Source organism: Cornus florida, unplaced genomic scaffold, assembly GCF_030987335.1.
Source record: "Cornus florida cultivar Cherokee Brave unplaced genomic scaffold, ASM3098733v1 CherokeeBrave_3.0.0_Hap2_Chr05, whole genome shotgun sequence".
Classification (NCBI taxonomy): domain Eukaryota; kingdom Viridiplantae; phylum Streptophyta; class Magnoliopsida; order Cornales; family Cornaceae; genus Cornus; species Cornus florida.
Window position 1 is genome coordinate 48,498,779 of NW_026775575.1, and position 24,405 is coordinate 48,523,183.

General features: G+C 36.9%; 1 protein-coding gene, 1 non-coding gene and 1 pseudogene across 2 annotated transcripts; 1 reads left to right on the forward strand and 2 right to left on the reverse strand.

Annotated features, from left to right (window-relative positions):
- Window positions 1-13,931: 13,931 nt before the first annotated feature.
- Window positions 13,932-14,892, forward strand: LOC132309249 (BURP domain-containing protein BNM2A-like; annotated as a pseudogene).
- Window positions 14,893-15,905: 1,013 nt separating this feature from the next.
- Window positions 15,906-16,061, reverse strand: LOC132310547 (U4 spliceosomal RNA). The gene has a single exon (XR_009482617.1). It is a non-coding gene; the product is annotated as a U4 spliceosomal RNA (small nuclear RNA).
- Window positions 16,062-16,743: 682 nt separating this feature from the next.
- Window positions 16,744-23,955, reverse strand: LOC132309250 (acetylserotonin O-methyltransferase-like). The gene is made up of 2 exons (XM_059807571.1): window positions 23,695-23,955; window positions 16,744-17,025 (listed from the first exon to the last, which is right to left on the reverse strand). The coding sequence occupies exons 1-2, from the start codon at window positions 23,953-23,955 to the stop codon at window positions 16,744-16,746; spliced, it is 543 nt and encodes a 180-aa protein (XP_059663554.1).
- Between the last annotated feature and the right edge of the window lie 450 nt (window positions 23,956-24,405).

Below are 24,405 nucleotides of genomic sequence, written 5' to 3' on the forward strand. Positions count from 1 at the left end.
GTGGTGGCATATTTTGAATGGCCTCAACTTTATTAAGATCAATCTCAATACCACAATGACGTACAATATATCCCAGGAATTTCCCTAAAGTCACACCAAATGCACATTTAAGGGGATCCATCTTGAGCTGATATTTTCGGAAGCGATTAAAAACTGTACGTAGATCCTGTAAATGATTTCTTCGTTCTTTCGTCTTTACCTCCAAGTCATCAACATAACATTCAACAATCTTGTGGAGTATGTCATCGAACATCCTTTGCATGACACACTGGTATGTTGGTCCCGCATTTTTTAGTCCGAAGGGCATAACTTTGTAGCAATATATACCTTTAGGAGTGCGAAAAGCAGTTAGCTCCTCATCTTTCGGAGTCATTCTTATCTGATTGTACCCTGAGTAACAATCCATAAATGAGAGAGCTTCATGCCCCGTGGTTGCATCTACAGTGAGCTCGGGGATGGGAAGAGGAAAATCATCTTTTGGGTATGCCTCATTCAAATCATGAAAGTCCACACAAATTTGAATCTGTCCATTTTTCTTTTTCACTAGAACAATGATTGAAATCCATGTTGGATATTGACCTCACGAATGAACCCTACTTCAATCAATTTTTTGAGTTCTTCCTCTATCCTTGGAACTAGCTCTGGACGGAAGAAACGTTGAGACTGTTTAATCGGACGTGTCCTATGTTTGACAGCAAGATTGTGCACTGCAATTTTAGGATCAAGACTGGGCATCTCTTTGTATGTCCAAGCAAAGACATCCTTGTACTCAGACAATAATTGAAAGTAGTCATTTTCTTCTGAGGGGCTTAGGAATGCACTAATGAAAACTGGTCTGGGTTGATCATCAGTCCCTAAGTTGATTTCTTTGAGTTGATCAACGGTAGCCTGCCCCCCATCTTCTAGTGTTGGTGGAGCTTTCTCGATGTCATCTGGTTGTTCAGAGTCAGGTTCCTCTTCAACAGTGATGTGGTATGAAGTAACACAAGATGATTCGCCAATGTCTTCTGTTTTATCCACTTCTTTTGCTTGATTAGTGAATACAACGATTCACCTTCTAGCTTTTAGTGTAACATCATTGGTGATATCTACCTCTGTCTTACATTTCATTCGCGAGGGCACTAGGCTCTGAACTTCACTATTGTTCACCACGTCGATGTTAGTTTTCTCTGACTTTCCACTCTTGCGGCTTCTTAGTGGTGTATCATTAATAGTACCAATTTGATTAAAAACTGACTTTTGAGATTGAGGTTGTGGAGATTTTCTTCCTTGGTCATGAAAGCTCATTCTGTTAAAAACAGAGGTATGAGGCAAACTGTTGACATGGGAACTTGAGACATTTAACTTTTGGCTTAACAACCTGTTGAATACAAATGCTCAATCACATGGAGCTCTTATACGGTCGATGACTGATTTTTGATGCATAGTTTGATGATTTTGTTCATCCTTAACTTCTTCAAACTCAATGTATAAGGTGTTTGACTTCTTATCCTTTTTTATGATTTGAATTCAAAGTGGCTCAGAAGCTACGAAACCGATACCAGACTTAGGTGGAATGATTTTATGCCCTTAATCTTTCAACTTCTTTTATGTCTCATTGAGGCCATGCATTTTCTCACCAGTGACCTCTGAATTCAGTATTCCAAGGTTTGTAAGATTTGTAAAATCATACCCCGACTTAGCCATGAGTTGGTATGTTTTAGGATTGAATCCTTCATCAGTCCTTTGTTTTGGAAGTGATCCATGATTGACTAGAGATTGAGAAGGCTGAATGAACACTTTTAACAGAGGCTTAAAAGGCAAAGACTTTTGAATCTTGCTGAGAGAAAGAGTTAACTCTCCTTTTAGCTTTTGCACATATTCTTTTTCTTTGGTTTGTGACATCTTCAATTTAAATTCCTTGGTTTCAAGTATCTCAATGACAGGTGACTGCCCTTCTTGCCGTTGAGATTTTAGAACATACTTTAAAATAGGTTTCGTCCGATGTGCTTTTATCAAGACCCTTCTCGTTTTAGCTACCTTTACAATGTCTGTCACTGAAACATCTAATGGATCACTTAACGCTTCTTTTGTTTTTGTAGATTGAACCTCTTGTGTATATGGATGACTTGGGATGGGCACTTCCAAAGGTGTATCATGATCGATATAGAACTTGGCATCGGCAAAATGAGATTCTGCTTCTGTAAATGGTTTATGGCCCGCCACAACCGTTTATACGCCATTCTTGAAGAATTTGAAGCACTGATGAAGAGTCGATGGAATGACACCATTACTATGTATCCAAGGCCTTCCCAATAACAAATTGTAGGACGTCTTTGCATCAATAACATGGAATAAGGTTTCAGCTTAGAGCTTAACAATAATTAGTTTTGCCCAAATCATGCCAATAGCTCTCTGTCCTCCTTGGATAAAACCTTGAATAATCAAACGGCTACGAGATAACTTATTGACTGTGATGCCGAGAATTTTCATCGTAAATTTTGGCATAAGATTCACCGTTGATCCACCATCAACAAGAATTCGAATAACTCTTTATTCTTTTATGTAACCGGAGACGAAAAAAGGACAATTATGCGGCTTCGAACCCAGCTGAAGATCTTCGTCAGTGAAAATAATTGGTGTATAACATAAATCCAGCGTACCTCTGACTACTTCATCATCATCAGACTTTTCAATGATAGCTGAATCCTTTGCATGATTCTCCATAGTCTAGGCTTCATCTTGATCCTTGTTATTCTTACCATCAGGGCTCGTTTTAGTTGAAACCATATAAGCTGTCACAACTTCGTCATCTAGATATCCTTCTGGAAAGAACTCTTGCAAAGTAATGGGCTTCTGGATCCTTTTGCTTATAGAGGCGTGTTTGGTTGACTGTGTCTTCTTGACCCATTTTCTGTTATGGCCAGACTGCTTATAGTGATATTGAAGTTTCTTCTTCCTTTGCCCCCTGTCAGAATAACTAGTCTAAAAAATGTTAGCTCGTTGCTTCCGTGGTTTCTTTCTTGTCACCAGAGTCCATCCTTCCTCATCATCCTGAGGAAAGACCCTTCCAAAGGTTGAAATGTCAAGTGCACTCCCTTTGCCAAGAGAGATAAGGATTGGTTCTAATGAGCCAAACTGGATGGTTGTGCAATATACCTCAGAAGTTGAAGGTTGAGAATGAGCACTCCCTACAACAGAGGTTGTCGCAGTAGCGGTAATATGATTTGAAGTTACAACATCGTCCGTGTCCAACAAGATTTTTCCTTATTTTGCCAAATTCATCACCACCTCTTTAAAGATAAAACACTTCTCAATTGGATGACTAACAATACGATGGTATTTGTAATATTTTTTATCGTTGACACGTCCCATCTCTTGAGGGTGTTTGCATTCAGGGGGTTCTATAACCTTACTTTCGATTAAACATTCCAAGATGCCAGGGACATCGGAATTGGGGAAGGGGTATTCCTTCTTCTCTAACTCCTTTAGCGTAGGACGCTGTCTTTCCCTCTCTTGAAACTGGCAAGGCTTTTTATCATCCTTCTTATCATCTTTAATAGATATCTTGATTGGGGTGGTTGAGATAGCCATGGAATCTTTAGCAGCGGTCTTTAACGACTTATCGCCCTTCTTCCAGTCTTTCTTATCCTTGCGTGGTTCTATGGCCACGGGACTTTTGCCTTCATGGGATTTCATACTGATCTCCATGTCATGGGTACGCGTAGCCAATTCTTCAAATGTGCGCGATTTTATGCCTTGTAGAATGTAAATGAGGCCTCAATGCATTCCCTGCATACACATCTCCACGGCAGAGACTTCTGACAATCGGTCCTTGCAATCAAGACTGAGTGCTCGCCACTGATTAATATAGTCGATTACAGGCTTATCCCTCCATTGCTTCGTGTTAGTCAACTCTATCATACTAACAGTACGACGAATGCTATAGAACCTATTCAAGAATTCTCATTCCATTTGGTCCCAACTATCAATTGATTCTAACTTTAGGTCGGTGTACCACTCGAACGCGTTTCCTTTAAGGGAGCGGACAAACTGTTTAACTAGTAAGTCCCCCTCTGTCCTGGTATTGTTGCAAGTCTCAACAAAATGGGCAATATGTTGCTTGGGGTTACCTTTTTCGTTAAATTGCTGAATCTTCGGAGGTTGGTTTCCTACATGCATCCTCATACTGTCGATTCTCCTTGTATAGGGCTTTAAGTACATGAGAGTGCTCTATGAGACGCCTCCGTATTGGGCTCGGATTGTATTCCTTATCATATCTTGCAATTGTGCGACAGATAATAAAGAGACTGAAGAAGCATGATTGGTTTGACTAGCTTCCTGTTTTGTCACCGGCGTCTGGTTTTGACTAACCACCTGTTCTATCACCGGCGTCTATTTGGGGTCCTCCATGCGAGTACTTTGTGCAGCAGAATTATAATTCTCCGTTGGCATTACTGTCGAAGATGTAGGATTCCCAAACGGTGGTGGTATGAAAGTTGCACGATTCCCAATTGGCAGTGCTATGGAAGATGTAGGATGCCCAAATTGTATTGGTGATTCACTGAAGGTCTTAACTTCCAATTTGTTCATCAGCATAGTGATTTGTAAGTCCTTCTCTTCAACAGTCTTTGTGAAGTTCTCAATGGCACGAGACATAGTTGCTAGTTGTTCCTCCACCGTGGCAACTCTAGTCATCATAGCAACGACCACATCTGGGTATGATAGGCCTTGAGAGTCAACGTTTCTTGAAGTGATTGAATACTCTGAAGTCTGACGTGGTGACTCTGGGGGTGAACCAACACTAGAGCGAGCATCATGGATGGAATGAGGTGAATCTAGTGGTGGAATCTCCTCTGGAACAACGTCAGGGTTCTTGACATGTTGGGTTTTCACGTTTGCCGGCTTTGTAGGATTGGTTTTCACCAAGTCTTGCTGATGTTTGGATGAAGCCATTGCCTGGGACTTGCTACGTGTCACAACGCCCGCCAAGGTACTTCCATCATTAGGATTGGCCTTCGTGCCACTTTTCATGGTGGCTTTGGCGTCAACTTTTGCGGTAGCGATGTTCTTTTGGGCTTTTTTCTCTGTAGGAGTCTTAGGGAAGCCATAGAATCCGATATAAAAGAAACTTGATGGTAGGAGAAAGAGATAAGAGGCAAAGGAAGTCCCACTGGGCGTGCCACAAAATTGTACACACAAATTTTGTAAGTCTGCAATAGAAACAAAATATGGAGCAAATAATGTAATTTTATTAATTTTAATAGATGGGGTACAATCCTCTATAATATTCTTTACAAAAGAAATAGAGTACGGTCCTCTGATTCGATCTCCTGATTGGTTGGTGACATCCAAGGGCTGCACGAGCTTGATCTTGAATCACCGTGGAATTTGGTTGAAGAACGGCACATCTTTGGCTATGCTTGTTGTTGATCATCGTGGAATTTGATGAAGAACAGCACGATTTGATGTGCTTGATGTTCTCCATTTTTTGGGTTTGGATGTTGGGGATGAGAGTTCTCTCTAGAATTCTGGGTTTCTGAATTCTGAATTTCTGGACCCCTTTCTTCTTCCTCCAGGCCTCTATTTATGGCCTTCTTGGATTAATAGGATGATAACACGTGTCATCTCCTGATAAGGATAAAATCATAAGTGGGCCGGGCCAGTTATATTGTGATCATTATCCTTTAAAATAATCATTCCAAATATATTTTATTAGGAATAATTATCTTTCCATTTAATTATCTGGGCTGGGTTAATTAAGTAATTTAAGTGGACCAAGCCTGGCCAATTAAATAACTTAAGTAAACATTAGGCCCATATTTCATTGGTCCATTTGTCAAAACCAAAGCCCACTAAAATTTTAGTGTCTACAAACCCTTTGTTGAGAAAGATTTGAAAAATAATTGTGAAAATTTTTTTGAGCCCAAGGCTCCATTTCCAGATGCCTTAAAAGGATCCAATTCTCTTGAAAAACAGCAAAGCAAAGCAAATGAGATAATTGATGTATTTTGGCAAGTAAAAATCAATCTTCTTCTCCTGGATGCAATTAGACAAATTCTGGCTTATACCAAATTTTTGAAAGATCTTTGCACTCTTAAGAAGAAGAACAAGATCTAAGCACCAAAAAGAATTATTTTAACCGAGCAAGTAAGCTCCATTTTGCAACACAATACCCTCCCAAAATTCAAAGACCCCAGTTCACCTACCACTTCTTGCATCATTAATGATCATATCATTAATCGAGCTCTTCTTGATTTAGGAGCAAATGTGAACCTTCTTCCATATTTAGTTTATGTTCATTTGGGCTTAGGTGATTTAAAACTGAGCTAACCGATCAATTAAAAAGCTACGGGGTATTATTAAGGATGTCTTGATCAAAATTAATAAGTTCTTCTTCCCAGTTGATTTCGTTGTCATTGACACGGAATCGGTCCGAAATCCCAAAAATCAAATTCCCGTTATCCTTAGTGCCATTCTTGGTTACCGCTAATGCCAACATTAATTGTAGGATGAGGATAATGAAGATTTTATTAGTCATATGAAGGTGAAGTTGAACATTTTCAATCCAACCCCTAATTCTATGGATAAGCATGAAGAAGTATATGTTGTTGAAAAATGTTTTGGAACTGAATTTAACACAAATGAGTCTTTGCTTGGTGTTGAACAATCAATTGTTTTGCTTTCCCAAAACGTTTCAAAAGAAAGTGTTTTTAAGTCAAATGTTAAAAGGGCATGGAAGCTCAAAGATTTTCTTGATCAACGACTATCAATTCCACTTGAATCAAATCCAACAAGTTCCTTAGGAAATAGTTTGTTGGGTAGGTTTTAAAGTTCTTTTCACTCCATTAAAGAGGGAATGCACACTAAGATCTTTGATTCGAGCTAAAAGAGCCCAACGTCTTGCAGGAGACGTTAAACACTAGTGCTTCATAAGGTTTTCAACCCTATTCCTCCCTCATTTCTATTTTATTTTCCTACGTTGTCTAGATACAATCTGGGATTTTATATGTTGTTTGAGACTTTGATAGGGAATGTATGCTCTTTCATCTCTAAATTAGGCATTTAGTGCCTGTTCGATCGATTTTGAGACTTTGATAGGGAATGTATGCTCTTTCATCTCTAAATTAGGCATTTAGTGCCTGTTCGATCGATCACAAAAGATTTTCGATCGATCGAACATCATCTCTGTATATTCTTATCTCTCTGTTTCATCGTTCAAGATTCTCTACATATTTCAGGTCACTGTGTATCGTTCGAACTCTCTCTCCGATTGTTCCAAGTTTTCTCAATTTATCCATTTTTCCCTTCGATCGATCTCAGTTCTATACTTAGAAACTTTTTGAATCTCTAAAAATTTCATCTCTCTGTGTATCGTTCAAAATTGTCTATAGGTTTTCACATCTTGGATCGATCGCCGATTGATCATTCTGCGATCAATCTGAGTTTTCCCTTCTGTTGACTTTGACTTTTTAAAATTCAAATTTTAAAATTCAGTTTTTTTTTTAAATACTAATAATAATAATAATAAATATATATTTCAAAAATCTAAAAAGATTTTAGATTTTCAAAAAAAAAAGTCCAAAAATATTTTGTTGTTTTATAGGTTCGATCGATCTGAGCACCTTCATGATCGATCCAGGTTCGATCGATCTGATAAATCGTGTGATCATCACATATGTTGGGACCAGTTTTTAAAAAAATGACCCCATGGTCATTCAGATCATTCATTGAATCGATCCAAAGCCCTCTCTTTCTCTCCCGACACTCTCCTTCATCTTCCCCATCTCCGGCGAGATTCCGGCGTCTCTAAGCTCCATTTCTGAGCTTGTCTCTCTTCTCTCTTCATCTCTCGTCTCGGATTTTAGTAAGTTCAAGTTCCATTTTCCATTTTAGGGTTGCTTTATGTTTGATTCTCATGCCATGCTTTGATTCAATGATTTCTATGTTGATTTTATTTCTATCCTCTTTGCAGGCAGAATATGCGATTTGTTAGCGTGCTATCCTTTGTGCTTTTGAATTAGGTTTTTCTAGCTTATGGTTTGAATTGGATGCCAAAGTTGTTGTGGATGGGGTGTTGCGTGGTGAGTCTTGTCCAGTAGAAATTGCTGCTATATGTTTTGATATTAATCGCGATCTTTGGAGATTTTCTTCTGCTACTTTGACTCATGTTCGTCGTCGCGGTAATTAGGTGGCTCATGCTTTAGCGCTCTTTTACGTCCTCGGCTTGGATCCAATCAGTTTTTGCCTTATATATCATATGTATAACCCACTTATATATTGAATTTTCACTCCACAAATTCTCCATACCTATCTTTTAAAAATGTCAAAAGACTTTTATGAGTAACCTCAATATGCCCTTTGATTCCACTTTCGACACGGCGGATGAGCTTTGACATTCTTTGTTTATGTTAGTGTTAAGTGCCCAGCTAACAATTACTATAGTTTTCTCATTTTAAATGTGCTTTATTTTGTCTTATATAATAGACTTTAATGCAGTAAATCTCCTCTAGTTTTAAAACATCAAGTGTTGCAACGAACCTTATTTAGCTTATTGAGGATTAACTGCGGTTAAAGGATGCTAAAGTAATGTTCCAACTTTGGACTAATAAGGAAGGGCCATGTTGTTTGAATGGTTGAGAGCTCATGTTCTAGTTTTGCACCCTCCTCTCTCATCTAATAACTAACCACTAACTCTAATATTCTTACTTTGAAAAATAAATAAATAAAAATAAAAAAAAAACTTTGGATTGATAAAATTATTTTTAACTAATTCAACCAATGATCATTCATTCATCATCGTAGGATATATAAGTATAATTCTTGCATGTCAAGAGATTATTCAAATGATCATTATTTCCAAGAAATTAAACACATAATTAAGGAATTGATATAAGTAACTTCATTAGGAATTAAGACCATTTCTTCGGCTACTTTTGACATCAAGAATTCATTTAACCGATATTAAGGATACAAATAATTCAATGGAAAGTGATTATTCAAACTACTGTTTAACTTTATTTATAATATATTAATGCACTCTTGTAAGTCTACTTTACCTTCCGAAGAGTCTGAATTGGAGTAGATCATCACATGTCACCATTATTTTTCTTATGAAGCATGCTAGTAGAAACAAGGACACTTGTTGCGATAGGTCTACTTTACTTTTTAGAATGATCAGAACTGGATTAGACCACCAAGTGCCAATCGTCTAATACCCTCATTTTCTTATGAGGAGTATTACGGACAACAGAGTACAACAGTGAGTGTTCACTAGCGCTCGTCATTTCTTATATTATTGAATACTCTTGGAATACTCAATAATTTGTCTATTCAATAGTTGTGGACTGAAATGGCTAACGGAATGACTGCCAACCATAGAGCATGTGCAGCAGGCTAGCTAAAGCTCACTTTCCGCGAGAGATTGGCCCTTTGGCCACGCAGCGGGCTAGATTAAATCCGCAAGACCCACTTTGCCTCACGGTCCGGCTCGTGGAATACCACTAGCCGGCCCGTAATCATTATTTTTTTTAATTTTTTTATTTTTCTTTAGCAAAACGGCACCGTTTTGTGGTTGCCTTTTTTATTTTTTTCTCAAACGGGCTTGAATAGTGGCTTAAGGCACTATTTGATAGAATTTTTTTTTTTTTTAAAAAAAAAAAAAAAAACCTAAAAATAGGTTATTTTGAGCTCTTTTTTTAAAAAAATAAATAAATAAATAAAATTTATTAAATAAAAAATATATTGTTTAGACACTGTTTGTCCAAAAAAAATTTATTTGGGCCAAAAATAAATTAAAAAACCTTTAATTTTTTTTCCCTTAAAATTTGTTTTTTATTTTTCTTTTTTTGCTTTAAATTTTAAATGTATACCACAAACAATGCATTTAGCCATTAAGGCACTGTTTAGCTGGCACAAATAGTGCTTTAACGGCTATAATTTTTTTTTAAAAAAAAGTATAATTTTTTTTTAAAAAAAAAATTAATTAAAATTACAAATTCATCTACTTATTCCCAGATTTTGTAATTCTTATTTTCTTATTCCATTTCATTATTTTTAATCTTAAAAAACCATTACATAATAAAAATTCTAGTACACGAAATGTCATAACATATTAAAAGCAAACAAAATGCAACATAAATTAAACATTTTCATCACCATAACGACTCCACAAATTTTCCATCAAATCATTCCTCAATCGCATATTTGTCTCTCTGTTGCGAATCTGAAGTTAGTGAAAGAATATGTGTGCCACTAAAACCAATGGGCATTGACTTAAAGTGGGAATCGGGATTGCATCCTCCGATGGCAGAGTCCATCTTTTAACATTTGCGTGACACTCGTCTTCAATGATCATTTTTTGAAGGATGATGCACGTTTTCATTATGAGGCGCAAGTCATCTTTCTCCTAGTAACGCACTGGTCCTTACGTTATTGCCCACTTGATCTACAATATCTCAAAAGTCCATTCCACATCTTTCCTGCATGCCTCTTGTCGCTGAGCAAACAATTTTTCTTTTCCAGTGATTGGGTGCGAGATAGTCTGCATCAAAGTTACCAACTTAGGGTATATACCATCAGACAGGTAATACACCATTCTATAGTGATGTCCATTCACTACATAATTAACCAGAGGTAATTGGTTATTGACTATACCTTTCAATACCGGGGAATGATCTAACACATTTATATCATTGTGTGAACCCGACATTCCAAAGAATGCATGCCAGATCCACAAATCTTGTGAGGCAACTATTTCTAATATTAGAGTATTCTTGTCAGAGCGTCCCCTATGTGTGCCGTGCCACTCCACTGGGCAATTCTTCCACTCCTAGTTCGATAGAACCAAGCATATCCGGAAATCCTCTCTGCTCTCCTTCTTCGAGCAGCCGTGCTATATCGGCTTCGTTGGGTGGGTGCATATACTCCTCTGTACACACAGCAACAATAGCATTACAAAATTCCTTCAAACATTTAATGGCAGTGCTCTCACCGATTTTAATGTACTCATCATAGTGATCGACTGCACAATCATATGCGAGTATACGAACAGCAGTTGTCATCTTCTGTATAGAAAACAACCCCGGACGGCTAGTCGCATCCTTTTTTTAGACAAAGTAGTCATCATAAGCTTTAACATCATTAAGGATACGAAGAAAAAGTTCTCGTCGCATCCTGAATCGCCTGTGAAAGTACTCTAGTGGATATGTGTAATTCTTGTCAAAGTAGTCTTTCATTAGCTAATAGTGGCTTCCCTCTCGGTCACAATGAATGTACTGTTTCTTATTACAGACTTGAAATACTTGTTCAACTATCTCTGGCCTCATTCAATTCATAATCTCATAAAATTCGTCTTGATCATGTTGAATCAACGCGGCAATAGAGTCATCTTCCGAAGAGGATGACAAGGAAGATGAAGAATTAGAGTCTACCAAAGGAAAAACTTATGATGATGAAGCCATTGGAATTTCAAAATTGAAAAAGATGGGATATATATAATGATATTTTGTTACAATGGAAAGAGATGAATGTAGTGATGATTTTCGGATGAGCAAATAGGTATTCATTATAAAAGATGAAAAATATAACCGTTAGGAATATAGCCGTTAGAAATATAGTCATTTAGGAAAAGTTAAAAAATAATAATAATAAATTAATTTAATTTTTTTTTTTTTTTGAAGAGCGAAAATTCAGAGAGTTTGATGGAGTGCATGTTTCGAGAGCGAAAACTGCTGACGAGGCTCTTGGAATTGCTAGTGTGGCTCTTGGAAAAGCTGAAGTGGCATTTTTAAAGAGCCAAAATCCGGAGAGACTGGTGCAAATGGCCTTAGATGCATTCTAGTGGACCCACAATAGAATAAGATTTCTAGATTTGAAAACTTCTAATGCAAATTTGGAATTTAGTTGAAACATGGCATGTTTTATTTATTTATTTATTTTATTTATTTATTTTTTTTAGTTTGGTAAGTACTCACACACGTTTTGCCTACGTTGGTCTCGAGCCTCTCCTTTCCTTCGTTAGGCTCGAACCTAACCCCTCCTTTTGAAAGTTAAGGAGGTTATACCATTGGGCTAAATGTACTTTTATGATATTATTGTTGTAATCTTGTTAGTCTGGGATCCTTATCCTGAGAAATAATAAGAGCAAGAAAATCTTGTTTGTTTGAAGGATTCACCAGGGAACCAATACAATTTGAGATTTGAGGCAAAATTGTGCCGGATATTTATATTACAAAATTTATAAAAGTTTAGGAAATTGAGAAATTGATTAGTAGTGAATATAAGTCTGGAAGAAGAAGAAAAGGGTGTGAGAGACTATGATAGAGAAGTAAACAAGCAATTGGAACTTCTCACACAAGCTCCAATTAATTGGAACTAAGAGGTTAGTTGCTAAGAAACTTTTTTACTCCAACAAGTATTTTCCCATCCAAGGATGATGACTAGAACAATGAAAGACAAATTGAGAATGGTGAGTTAACATGTACTCAATTCATAAATAAATAAACCTTCCGAAAAAGTTAGAATTGAATGGCATGGTGGGCTAACCTGGGCTATAGCCTAGGTCCAATTGAAAAAAAATATTTAGTAATATTGTTTCTATAAGTTCATATACTACTCTTCCTCTTCCTATTAGCCCAACCTAGTCCATAGTATTTCTATAAATTAAAAGAATTATAAAATTTACAAAAGCCAAGCCTTAAATATGAGCAAGCCTACGAACCATGGATAGGCCCAATTACAAAATAAACCGTAATAAAACATAACAGGCCCAGCTCAGTACGTAAATCAAACACAATGTTAGTCTATGGTGGAAGACCTAAACTCTTCGTGTGTAAGGCACTAAGGCATAGGTGGATGGATATCATGAATTATTATTGTTAATCCAGTAAAATATTGATTTTTATTTTTGTTAAAAAAAAAAAAGGGGGGGGGGGGGGGGGGGCTTTGTTGATGACTTAATGATTTCTTGTTAAATTGGGTAATTTAATATATAATTAATTAATAACTAGTTGGGGGTGGAGCACATAGGTCTTTCTTTCTAATGTGAATTTATTGATAAAGAACATATATATCTTGCATTCTTGTAGGTGTTTATTTTAATACTTATATGAAGCAGATTTCAGTGGATTCTTGACTGTGAAAATACATTAGAGTTTTGAAGTGTAAATATGTTAGAAGGTTGTAAATTATTAGGTTTAATTGAATAACTGATATATGAGAATTTTGTATTTAGAGCATGGATGACAAACTAAGCAATCATGAGTTTAATTATTTTTAGCCTCCCTTACTTTGCAATCCTGGCTCGCCTTGAATTTATTGGTACCTCCTAAGTAATAGGTGCAACATTGAGATGTTAGTATTTATTTTTTGGCAAAATAGAATTTTTATCTTGTATTATTATTATTATTTAATTCCTTGGATTGTCAAATATTTCCCTGCTTTTTACACCTGTAGAACAACACGGGAAAATAATTTTATTTCTTTGAAGAAGGCTTTTTGTTCTGTATCTATATAAGGAGGAAAAGAGAAACTGAATGGAGTCGCAAGAAGAAGAAGATGGGTCTTAAATTTGCATCTTGGAGCATTTTCCTTCATCTATTGTTTCTGATGGCAATCTCTAATATCTATTAGTACTTAATTCATCTGACACCTCATTGAAATTTATGGAAATGATGATATTTATTGCTATAGTTGTAAGTTGGCAACTAGTACGTAGTTACTATTGTTTGGTCGAAATTGGAGGGGCTGGTATTGAATTTCAATGAAAATTTAGAAATGCTACAATCCTTATTATAAAATGGAACCATCTTAAATTATATATGCAGATTTTTGAGCAAGATTTTGCATTTCGTATTTTGGTTTTGCCATCAACCTTGTAAAGAAAAACTAATTTTTTTGTTTCGAAACTTCATTGGTTCAATCATGCTAAATTAACTGATTCTAAGGTTTAGATGCTACCGACTATTTTGCAGTGTACTCATGGAAGTGGAGCCAGAGAGATGATGACAGAACATCGGATGCGTGATGGGCAGGCTTCGAAATATCCCACGGATGATGGCATCGCCGATGGGACTAATGTCTTACGACTCCATAACATGGATGGTGATGCCAACGCTGATAACTATGTTCACAAAGTAGTACATGCTTCACAAGTAGTTCGTGATCATAAACATAATGGTGATCATGCTCATCAAGGGATACATAAAGAGCATGTCCATGCTCATCCATCATCCCACGTGGATCACATTAATCCTTCATTGAAGGTGTTCTTCATTTTGGAGGATCTAAAGGTAGGCAAAATAATGCCCATCTTCTTTCCCAATAGAGACTTGTCCTCTTCTCCTCACATATTGCCCAGAGAAGAAGCTGATTCTATTCCTTTCTCACTGAAACAACTCCCCAAACTTCTTCAAGTCTTCTCCTTCTCTCGAGGATCTCCTCAAGCCAAAGCCATGGAAGACACACTTATACAATGTGAGATATTTGAACCCATCAAAGGAGAGATCAAGTAGTGTGCTACCTCCTTAGAGTCCATGCTTGATTTTACTCGTCGCTTTTTTGGATTGGAGACTCAATTCAAAGTTGTATCAACTACCTACCTCAAAAGGACAAAAAGTACTCTTCTACAAAACTATACTGTCTTGAAGGTACCTCAAGAGATCTCAGCTCCTAAGATGGTGGCATGTCATACCATGCCTTATCCTTATGAGTGAAAATAAGGTGTTTCAGGTTTCACTAGGTGAAAATGGAGATAGAGTGGAAGCTGTGATTGTTGGTCCCATGGATACCTCTCAATGGAGCCGTAATCATGTGTCCTTTCGCGTGCTTGGAATTGAGCCGGGGAGCTCCCCAGTATGCCATTTCTTTCCATGGGATAATTTCGTTTGGGTTCCATTGCCTACTTTGACCTAGCTAGCTATGAATTGTACACTATTGTAACCTAGTCCTCCTAGTTTAATCTAGCATGAACTCAGGCTTAATTATCTGTGTGAATTGATCAATATAGTTACAAATTTAATCTGATGTGAATTTTGTTGTGTCATTTAAGAGATACGTACAGAGAAATAGTTGAGCCTCGAGACTAAAGGGCTCACCTCGCCCCTTGTATATCAAGTTTTTCCTCTGCCTGGAGAATTTTAGGCTTTTTATTCAATGCAATTCCTTTCATAGACCAACACATTTTAACTTTGAGTTATGGAGACCAGCCCTAATAGGATGGACCCCTTCAAAAATGGGCTTAAGCTTCTTTGTGCTCACCGCGTGGTTGCGTGAAATTTACACCATAGACGACTCTTTGTTATATACTAGTTTTGTCAGAGGCTACTCTCACCACTTGCCCGATGTGGGAACAACCTTTTTTTTGCTTGTATAAAATTACAAAAACGCAAATGTTCCCAACTTCACCGAGTTGGTTCTTCTCAAACTAGTTCGTAAATCAAAGATGAGATGGACACCAGACTTAGCTTTTATTATATAGATTGAAGGGAATGAACAAATATATATTTATATATATATATATATATAGAGAGAGAGAGAGAGAGCAGTATCATACAGATTGCAGCTGACACATTCCATGGCTTCTTGGAACGACACCGGCCAATATACAGTCCAAGACTCCACATCCATATAATCCTTATCTGACTCAGCCCCAAAGATTGATTATGGCCATGGTTGGCAAATAGTTTGATTCTACTGGGGTCTAAACTTCAACAACTGTGACTAAAACCTTCAACATCTGACTAATGGTCTCGAAATTGTGTCCAATTTACATATATATGTATAATCAGTGGTTTCTTGGAATAATACTAGTTCCAAACAAAAGTACAATTTGAAACTGTTATAGTAATAATTTATAATCATTTCATTCAAAACAAAATATATATATATAAGATTATATAAAAATTTATTAGAACTAAATTTTGTAAGGCTTTACCCTGGGTTAGAGGGAGCCCTTCCAAAAATTCTCGATGGCTTGAGCCAAACCCAAGCCAAGGAGGGGGTTTGGAAATAGTTTTCAACCAGCAATTGACGCGCCTCGGTTAGCACCTCACTAGCTGCGTCATTGTCTCAAGCACAAAGATGGATTGGACTCATGGGCTTCCCTTGTTTTATAATGCTGCCTTCTGACATCATATTTATCATTTAGGTGATGTGGGACAAATAGACAGCTAGATAGTTGGATCTTGGTTCCACTCCACATCTTCTCCTCAGTTGGCCTGCCTGTCCATAGTTTTAGGAAGGAAAATAAGAGGAAAGAAAAGCAAACGAAAATATAATGAGATTCTAACTTCAGATTAATGTTAATTTTATCTTAATTAAAGACGATCCTACTGTGTTCAAGTTAATTAAAGACTCGGATTCATGTTGAATGAAAAAAATACATCTTAAAAAAAGCATATGATGGTCGATCTTCTTGAAGGATATTGCTTAATATAGTTTGTATATAATATAACTGAACAAAGCTTAATAAAGTTGAAGGTTTGTAATACATGTGGAATAACATCTTCCAAACAAACTCATATTCTCAAAGGAATATATTTCTGACATACAACTTCTAGTACATGTTATCCAGTCTTAATCACGAAATACTAGGTTTAAGGGAAAATTCAAACCTCATTTTGCAATTTCATTTCTCACACTTGACAACTAAACTTTGATTATCTTATTAAACAATGATCCCCTAACTCTCAATACAGACTTAAAAGAAATGCATGTCAAATAACTAAAACCAAACAGGGACAATGCTATTGTAAACTATATAAATTAAAGGATAATGGACTGAACAGCTTGAATGCGTTTCACATTGTGTCGACCTTCGCCAAGCACATATGCCCACTCCTTCAGAGTCCTCTGTTTCCCCTTGTCTGTAAAAGCCATTATCGCCATGTCCAGCATCAGTACACTCACATGCTTGAGCTTATCTCCTTCATCTTCTTCAATCACAGCTTCTACAATAATCACCTTCCCTTTGTCATTTGGAATAGCTTCTCGACACTTTCTCAGGATACGAATACACTCTTCATCTCCCCAATCATGCAGAACCCACTACAATTCAAAAGATGCATAGTTTATTGAACAAAAGAAAATAAACATGACTCAGATTTTCCCTAGAAAAACACCTTTGGAGAGTAACAATTTAATTTAAGATGCATGGGTTGGTTAAAAAATATTGATATATACAGTGAAAAGTAAAGCTAGCCTGATTAGTTAAAAGTGATTTAGAGCCTGCTTTGGTTAGTTTTCTTGCAAGAGTTTTGAACGTATTTTCTGAAAACTGAAAATTAGAAAACTATAAAAGAATCTATTTGGTTGTCCCTTTTTGAAAACTCAGCTAAAAAAAGACTTTTTAAACTGTTTTTATTTTTATTTTAAGAATTGTGTTTTATAGTTATCTGAAACAGATTTGTGTTTCTTGAGTTCTTTAGAATTGTTTTTAGATACTTAAACGAAGTAGTCTCAAAACCTTGAGGAAAGCAGCATCGGCCTTTGGCACGCTTTCAAACATGTCACCTCCAATGTGTTTTAACACCAATACAATTAGGTGTAGCAGACACAACGTGAGGAAGATCAAAGTTAATGCCATGAGGCCTTTACCAACATGCTCAGAGCTGTTCCATCACCACCCACCTACATCCACCAAGGAGTCCACCCCATCTAATAATTCAGGACAACTATCAATTATTGCTGGCATAGCCAGTCTAGCATCACTAGCAATTGCATCATAAAAGAATTTGTTTTGGGCAGGATTTGGACATGTTGTAGACACTAAAATTTCATTGGCTTTTGTCTTAAAAAATTGGCCTATCAAATATGGGCATCATGTTTAATTAAATTATTTAATTCGCTCAAATTTGGTCAACTTAAATTATTTAATTAGCCCATCACAGGTGATTAAATAAAAATATAATTATTCTTAATAAAATATATTGGGAATAATTATTTTACTGGTAATTATCACAATATAACCGGTCCGGATTATGTCCTTATCAAGAAAGAACACATGTCATCATCCTATTAATCCGGCCAAGAAGCCTATAAATAGAGGCATGGAGGAAGGAGGAGGGGGTAGAAATTCAAAGAGTCAGAAGTTCAGAGTAAAATACAGAAGATTTGCCGACATTCATCTCCAACACCCAATCCTTAAAGAAAAAGAACAACTAACACATCCAAAGTCATGCCTTTTTCCTCAAATTCAACAAAGAACAACAAGTGTATCCAAAGTTGTGACGTTTTTCCTCAAATTCAATAAAGAACAACAAGCACATCAAAATCGTGCCGTTCTTTTCTCCGTGATTCAACAAGTTTGAAGAATCACTAAACAACACCGTTCAAGATCAAGCTTCGTCAGCCCTCGATCAGAAATCATCGGCGATCTTCCTCAAGTACAAATTGAAGAAGATTGTTAACAAATCGATTCAATATTAAGCTCCACCAGTCCTTAGATCCAACCAACAAAGGAGATCAAATCAGAGGATATTTAATTTCTTTCTTTTGTAAAGAATACTGATTGTACTCAATTTTCATAAATTAATAAATTATTATTTGCCTCATATTTCGTTTCTTTAATTTGCAAATTCGAAATTTGTAAATACGAAAATTTGCAAGAATTCAATAAATTCTCTGAAGACAGAGAATAACAAGCATAACCAAAGCCGTGCCATTCTTCCTCAAATTCAACAAAGTCTTTGAAGGCAAAGAACAACAAGCACATCCAAAGTCGTGCCGTTCTTCCTCAAATTTACAAATTCTCTAAAGACCACATCCAAAATCGTGTCGGATCTTCTTCGTGATTCAACAACTTTAAAGAATCATCAAACAATATTATTTTTTACCAAGCTTCGTCAGCCCTCGATCAAAAATCATCAGCGATCTTCCTCAACTATAAATACTTGAAGAAGATTGTCAACAACCTGATTCAATATCAAGCTCCACCAGCCTTTGGATCCAACTAACAAACGAGAATGAATCCGAGGATATTTTCTTTCTTTTGTAAAGAATACTTCAGATGATTTTACTCAATTTTCATATATTAATAAATTATTATTTGCTCCATATTTTGTTTCTTTAATTTGCAAATATGAAATTTGTGTGTACAAATTTCTGGCACGCCCGATGGGACATCCTTTACCTCTCATCTCTTTCTCCTACATCAAATCTTTAACAAATTCTCATCGTTAGAATTTATGGCTTTCGACAAGATTTCGACGAAAAGCAAGAATACCCCCAAGGACATCGCAGTCGTGACGGACAACATCAATACCATCACAAAAGGTAGCAAGAAGGTTGCAACTTCGTTAAGTGGTACAAACATCTCTACAAGTTCAATGATGGGGAGCATGGTCAAAACATCCATTCCTACCGAAAAACATCACGATGTAATGAGAGTCGATTCGGCCAAATCTATCAAAACGATGACTTAAACTTATATTGTCTTTGCGTCACTGGGGGCAAGGAAGAAGGTTTCTATAACCTCAAAAGTTGCTCCAGTCACAAGTTCAAACTCAAGGCTAGTCCACCCAAAGCCAAAGACCTTCTCTAACCTAGTCACCGTATCAGTCATGATAACCAATACTACCTCGTATGAAGAACAATTGAAGAGTATGGCCTATGTAATTGAAAGATTACAACTAACTCCTAATGAACAAGATCTAAAAATTGCCTTGTTGATAGAAAAGTAAAAATTGCATGATGACATTGTTACATGACGACATTGCTAATTTAAGCAAAGGCTGGATTCCTCCTTTAGATTTCACTCCAATTCACGATCAAAATGTTATGTTTGCCAACCAAGAAATTGAAGCTGCCTTTGTCACTTCACTTTCTGTCCAACAACTTCAAGATGTGATAGTGAATTGTATAAGAGAACAATACAATGGCATCCCTCAAAGTGCTTGCATGTACTCAAAGCCTTATACAGAAAGAATTGACAACTTAAAAATGTCAATCAAGTATTAACCTCCAAAGCTTTAACAATTTAATGGAAAAAGCAATCCCAAGCAACATGTCACACACTTCGTGCAAACTTGTAGCAATACTGGTATAGATAGAGATCTCCTTGTCAAACAATTCGTTCGTTCCCTTAAAGGGAATGCATTTGATTGGTACACATACCTCAAAGTTGGGAGTATTGACAGTTGGGAGCAAATGGAGCGAGAATTTCTCAACCGCTTTTACAGTACTCGCAGAATAATGAGCATTTTAGATCTTACTAACACCAAACAAATAAAGAATGAGCTTGTGGAAGACTATATAAATCATTGGCGAGCTCTTAGTCTAAATTACAAAGATCATTTGTCTGAAATTTTTGTAGTTGAAACATGTATGCAAGGAATTCGCTGGGAGCTTCTTTACATCCTACAAGGGGTTAAGCCTCACACATTTGAAGAGCTTATTACTCGAGCCTATGATATGAAGCTTAGCATGAAAAATCATGGTGTTAGGGAAGATGTTCCTGATATACCTAACAACCTTCAATAAGATAAGGGAAGTGAGTCCGAAGAGGAAAACAAAATACTTCTTAACTCGGATGATGAAAATCCATTCTTAGGAATGAAAATCCATTCCACAACTAAAACATATGGAATGGTCATTCCATTCCCAAGTAATTTTTTTTTAAAAAAAAAATTAATTTCCCAAAAAACCCTCATGTTCCAAGTTCAAAAACCACTATTACCTTCCACCACAACCATCTCCGCCTTACTCCCCACCAACACTACCACTACCATCGCCTTCTATCACCACCACCACTTTCCACTACCACCACCTTTCACCTCCTTTACAGCCACCGTTTGCCACAACCACCACCGCCAGCTTTCACCACCGCTACCACCACCGTTTACCGCAACCACCACCGCCAGCTTTCACCACCGCTACCACTACCATTACCATTGCCTTTCAACACCTTCCACCCCCACCACCGCCATCACCTTTCACCACTGCCACCATGATGAGCGCTGAAAAGTGCGTATTTAAACCCGTTAAGCTTAGATATTTTAGGACATTTATCTATCTTATCTTCCCGCTTTGGATTGATTCCATGTTATTTCCGTTTTCAAGCACTTATCCCCAAAATAAGCTAATTCAGCCAAATAAGAGCATAATTGAAGCAATCTTGAGATGAATGAAAGAAAGAAGTAAAGTGGAAGCAAAATGAAGTAAGTGGTAGAAGTTCAGCAAAGTTCAATCGTTCACAGAATTTCTTCGATCGATCTGACATAGATCGATCTCTGCACTCCAAAATGGATCCAAGCTCTTTTGTCCTTATCCAAAGATCCCACAGTGTTCAATCGATCCAACATTTATCAGATCGATCAAAAAGATTCCATCTTATCCTGTTGTACCACCCCACCCACCACTTTTGTCTCTTTCCCAAAATATCTTTAAAATATTTCAGAATTGTCTTTATCCAAAAAGGCGCTGCAATGGGAGGATTGATCCAGCCAAAGTTTGATAGATCTCACCACAGTTCGATCGATTGAACCTCTTCAAGTCTAAAAAAAAATAGATTCTAGCTCATTAAAAGTTGTCTCATGGTGCAATCATTGGAGGAGCCCTTGTGTACGAGCCTAGACCATTGGGTGAGACATTTGAGCTACCTATATAAGGATTATGAGCCACTTTTACATAGAGGTTTTTTTAGATACAATTTTGATATCATTCTTATAAAGGAAGAAAAGAGAAGAGGATGCTAGAGACACATTCTTGGGAAGTCTTCCATCTACCTCAAGAAGAAGAGCATTTCTACCATGGAGATAGCCCTTGAAGGATGGAAGACACCATCCATAAGTGGCTAGACATCCTTTTGGGGCTGGAGTTAACCCTAAGCATGCCTTCTTTACCTTGATTTATGTATTTTTGAAGGGATTTATGTTATAATACATGTTTTGATATTTTTATATACATAGACCTTGTTTATTCAATGATTTGTGTGGTTTAATTCTTCCAATTGATCATTTCATTCTATCCATATGTCTATGTATGCTAGAATAGATGTTCATGTGTTTATCTCTAGCTCTTGTGTTGTTGATGCATGTTTATGCCTGTTGATGATATAGATCTAGAGATTGTTAAGACATAGTGCTTAATAAAATGCTCTTGTAATTTATTTGATGGTTTATACTCATTTCTTAATGGATTGTACCTATCTTTTAGTTTAATTAGTTTAATTTTCATGTCATTAACTTAGATGTAGTGTAATTACCTTAGTTGTTAAATGGGAGGACAATCCATGCTTGTTGTTTGATGTTCCATACTTATGAATGCAAGTAGTATATTTCTCTAATCATGTAATGTGTTTGGATTATGAGCTTAAAGGAAGGATTAATGACTTAGTTTGATATATCGTGCTATTCATTGTGTTGTTTAGACAATATATACTTAATTGGTCTTCCATACTTATTAAAACAACCACACACACTCACTATTGTTGCAACATATGTTTTCCCCCTCATTAATTATGAATTGAGTGTATAGAAAGGTGATGCTTAATGGTGACCTCTAAGCCCCTAGACCTCTCTCTCTTGTTTTCTCTATCCTTTTATTACTTGTTTTATATTGAGCTTGTTTAGTCTTAATTGTAGTTTAATCAACCAAACCAACCATATTTTGATCACTCGACCTACTAACCCTAATTTTGTTTCCATAGTAATATGACCCACCAATCTCTTAGGACGATTCCTAATCATCCTAACTATATTTTTAGTTAGAGGTAGTAGTGGCTTTTATAAATTTAAAACTTGGTCACATTGCACACTCACACTCTTAGTTCATCTTTTTGCAAACTTTTGGTGCAACGCAACGGCAACCACCACACCACCTTTCACCACCACTACCGCCACCACCACTGCCTTTCACCACCACCGCCACCGCCTTACACCACCACCATCATCTTCCACCACAACCACCTTTCACCACCACCTTCCGCCACCGCCAACGCCTTCCACCACCTTCCATCACTACCACCACCACCACCTTCCACCACCGCCACCGCCACCGCCATCGCCACCATCTTCCACCACTGCCGCCGCCTTCCACCACCGCCTTCCTCCACCACCACCACCACCGACACTTCCACTGCCTTCCACCACCACTATAGTCACACCACTATCTCTTTCCACTACAACCCCACACTACTACCACCACCTTCCACCAACGCCACTGCCACCTTCCACCATCCGCTGCCGCCTTCTAACACCACCACCTACACCACTACCGCTTTCCACCATCCACCCCCGCCACTTCCACCATTTATTTTTTAAAAATTATTAGAGAATGTCATTTTGATAATTTAATTTATTTGTTACTAAGAGGGATATTTTGGATAATTCAATTAGAAATTTATTCCATTCTAAATTTTAAATTAGTCCAACCAAACACTAGAATGGTTATTATCATACCATTCCTACACATTTCATATTTATAACCAAACAATAGAATGAGAATGACCATTTCATTCCATTCTCATTCTCATTTTATTCCCACTTGCATTTTATTCCATTTATGCACACCAAACATAGTATAAAAGAATCTGTTTGGTTGACCATTTTTGAAACTCAGCTAAAAAAAGACTTTTTAAACTATTTTTTTCTTTTTTTTTTTTTAGAATTGTCTTTTATAGTTATCTAAAAATAGATTTGTGTTTCTTGAGTTCTTTACAACTGTTTTTAGATAATTAAATTAAGCAGTCTCTACAATTTTAAGTTATAGAATACTAACCATGAGGAAAGCAGCATCGGCCTTTGGCAGGCTTTCAAACATGTCACTTCCAATGTGTTTAACACCAATACAATTAGGTGCAGCAGACACAACATAAGGAAGATCAAAGTTAATGCCATAAACCCAATGAAAGGCCTTGACTAACATACTCAAAACTGTTCCATCGCCACCACCTACATCCACCAAGGAGTCCACCCCATCTAATAATTCAGGACAACTATCAATTATTACTGGCATAGCCAGTCTAGCATCACAAGCCATTGTATCATAAAAGAGTTTGTGAAGATGCAAGAAATTGCTCTCTATAATAGGAAAGTATTTTCTTACACTCCAAACAGTTGCTCTCTTTCTATCTCTCTAACTTCTATTTATAGAAGTGTATATTTGCTCCAAAACTTCTTTTAAACCTGGGCCTATCTTTGATAGGTATTTTCTTTGGGCTGTAGTGAATGGAAGGCCTTTTTATAATGTTGAAGAGGTTGGGCTTGGAGGTGGTCTAATGGCGCTTTGGGCTTAATGACTCTTTTCATGTTTGGTTCAAAGGCCCAATAATGCTCTAGACTGGGTAGACCGGCCCAAGGGTGGTCCAGTTTACTTTCTGCTTTTTCACCTGCCCCCTAATCTCTCTCTTATTTATGAGAGTGAGATTAATGAGGTGACGTCATGATTGATATGATGGCTCGATGTGATGATGTGGGGAGGCGGATGGCT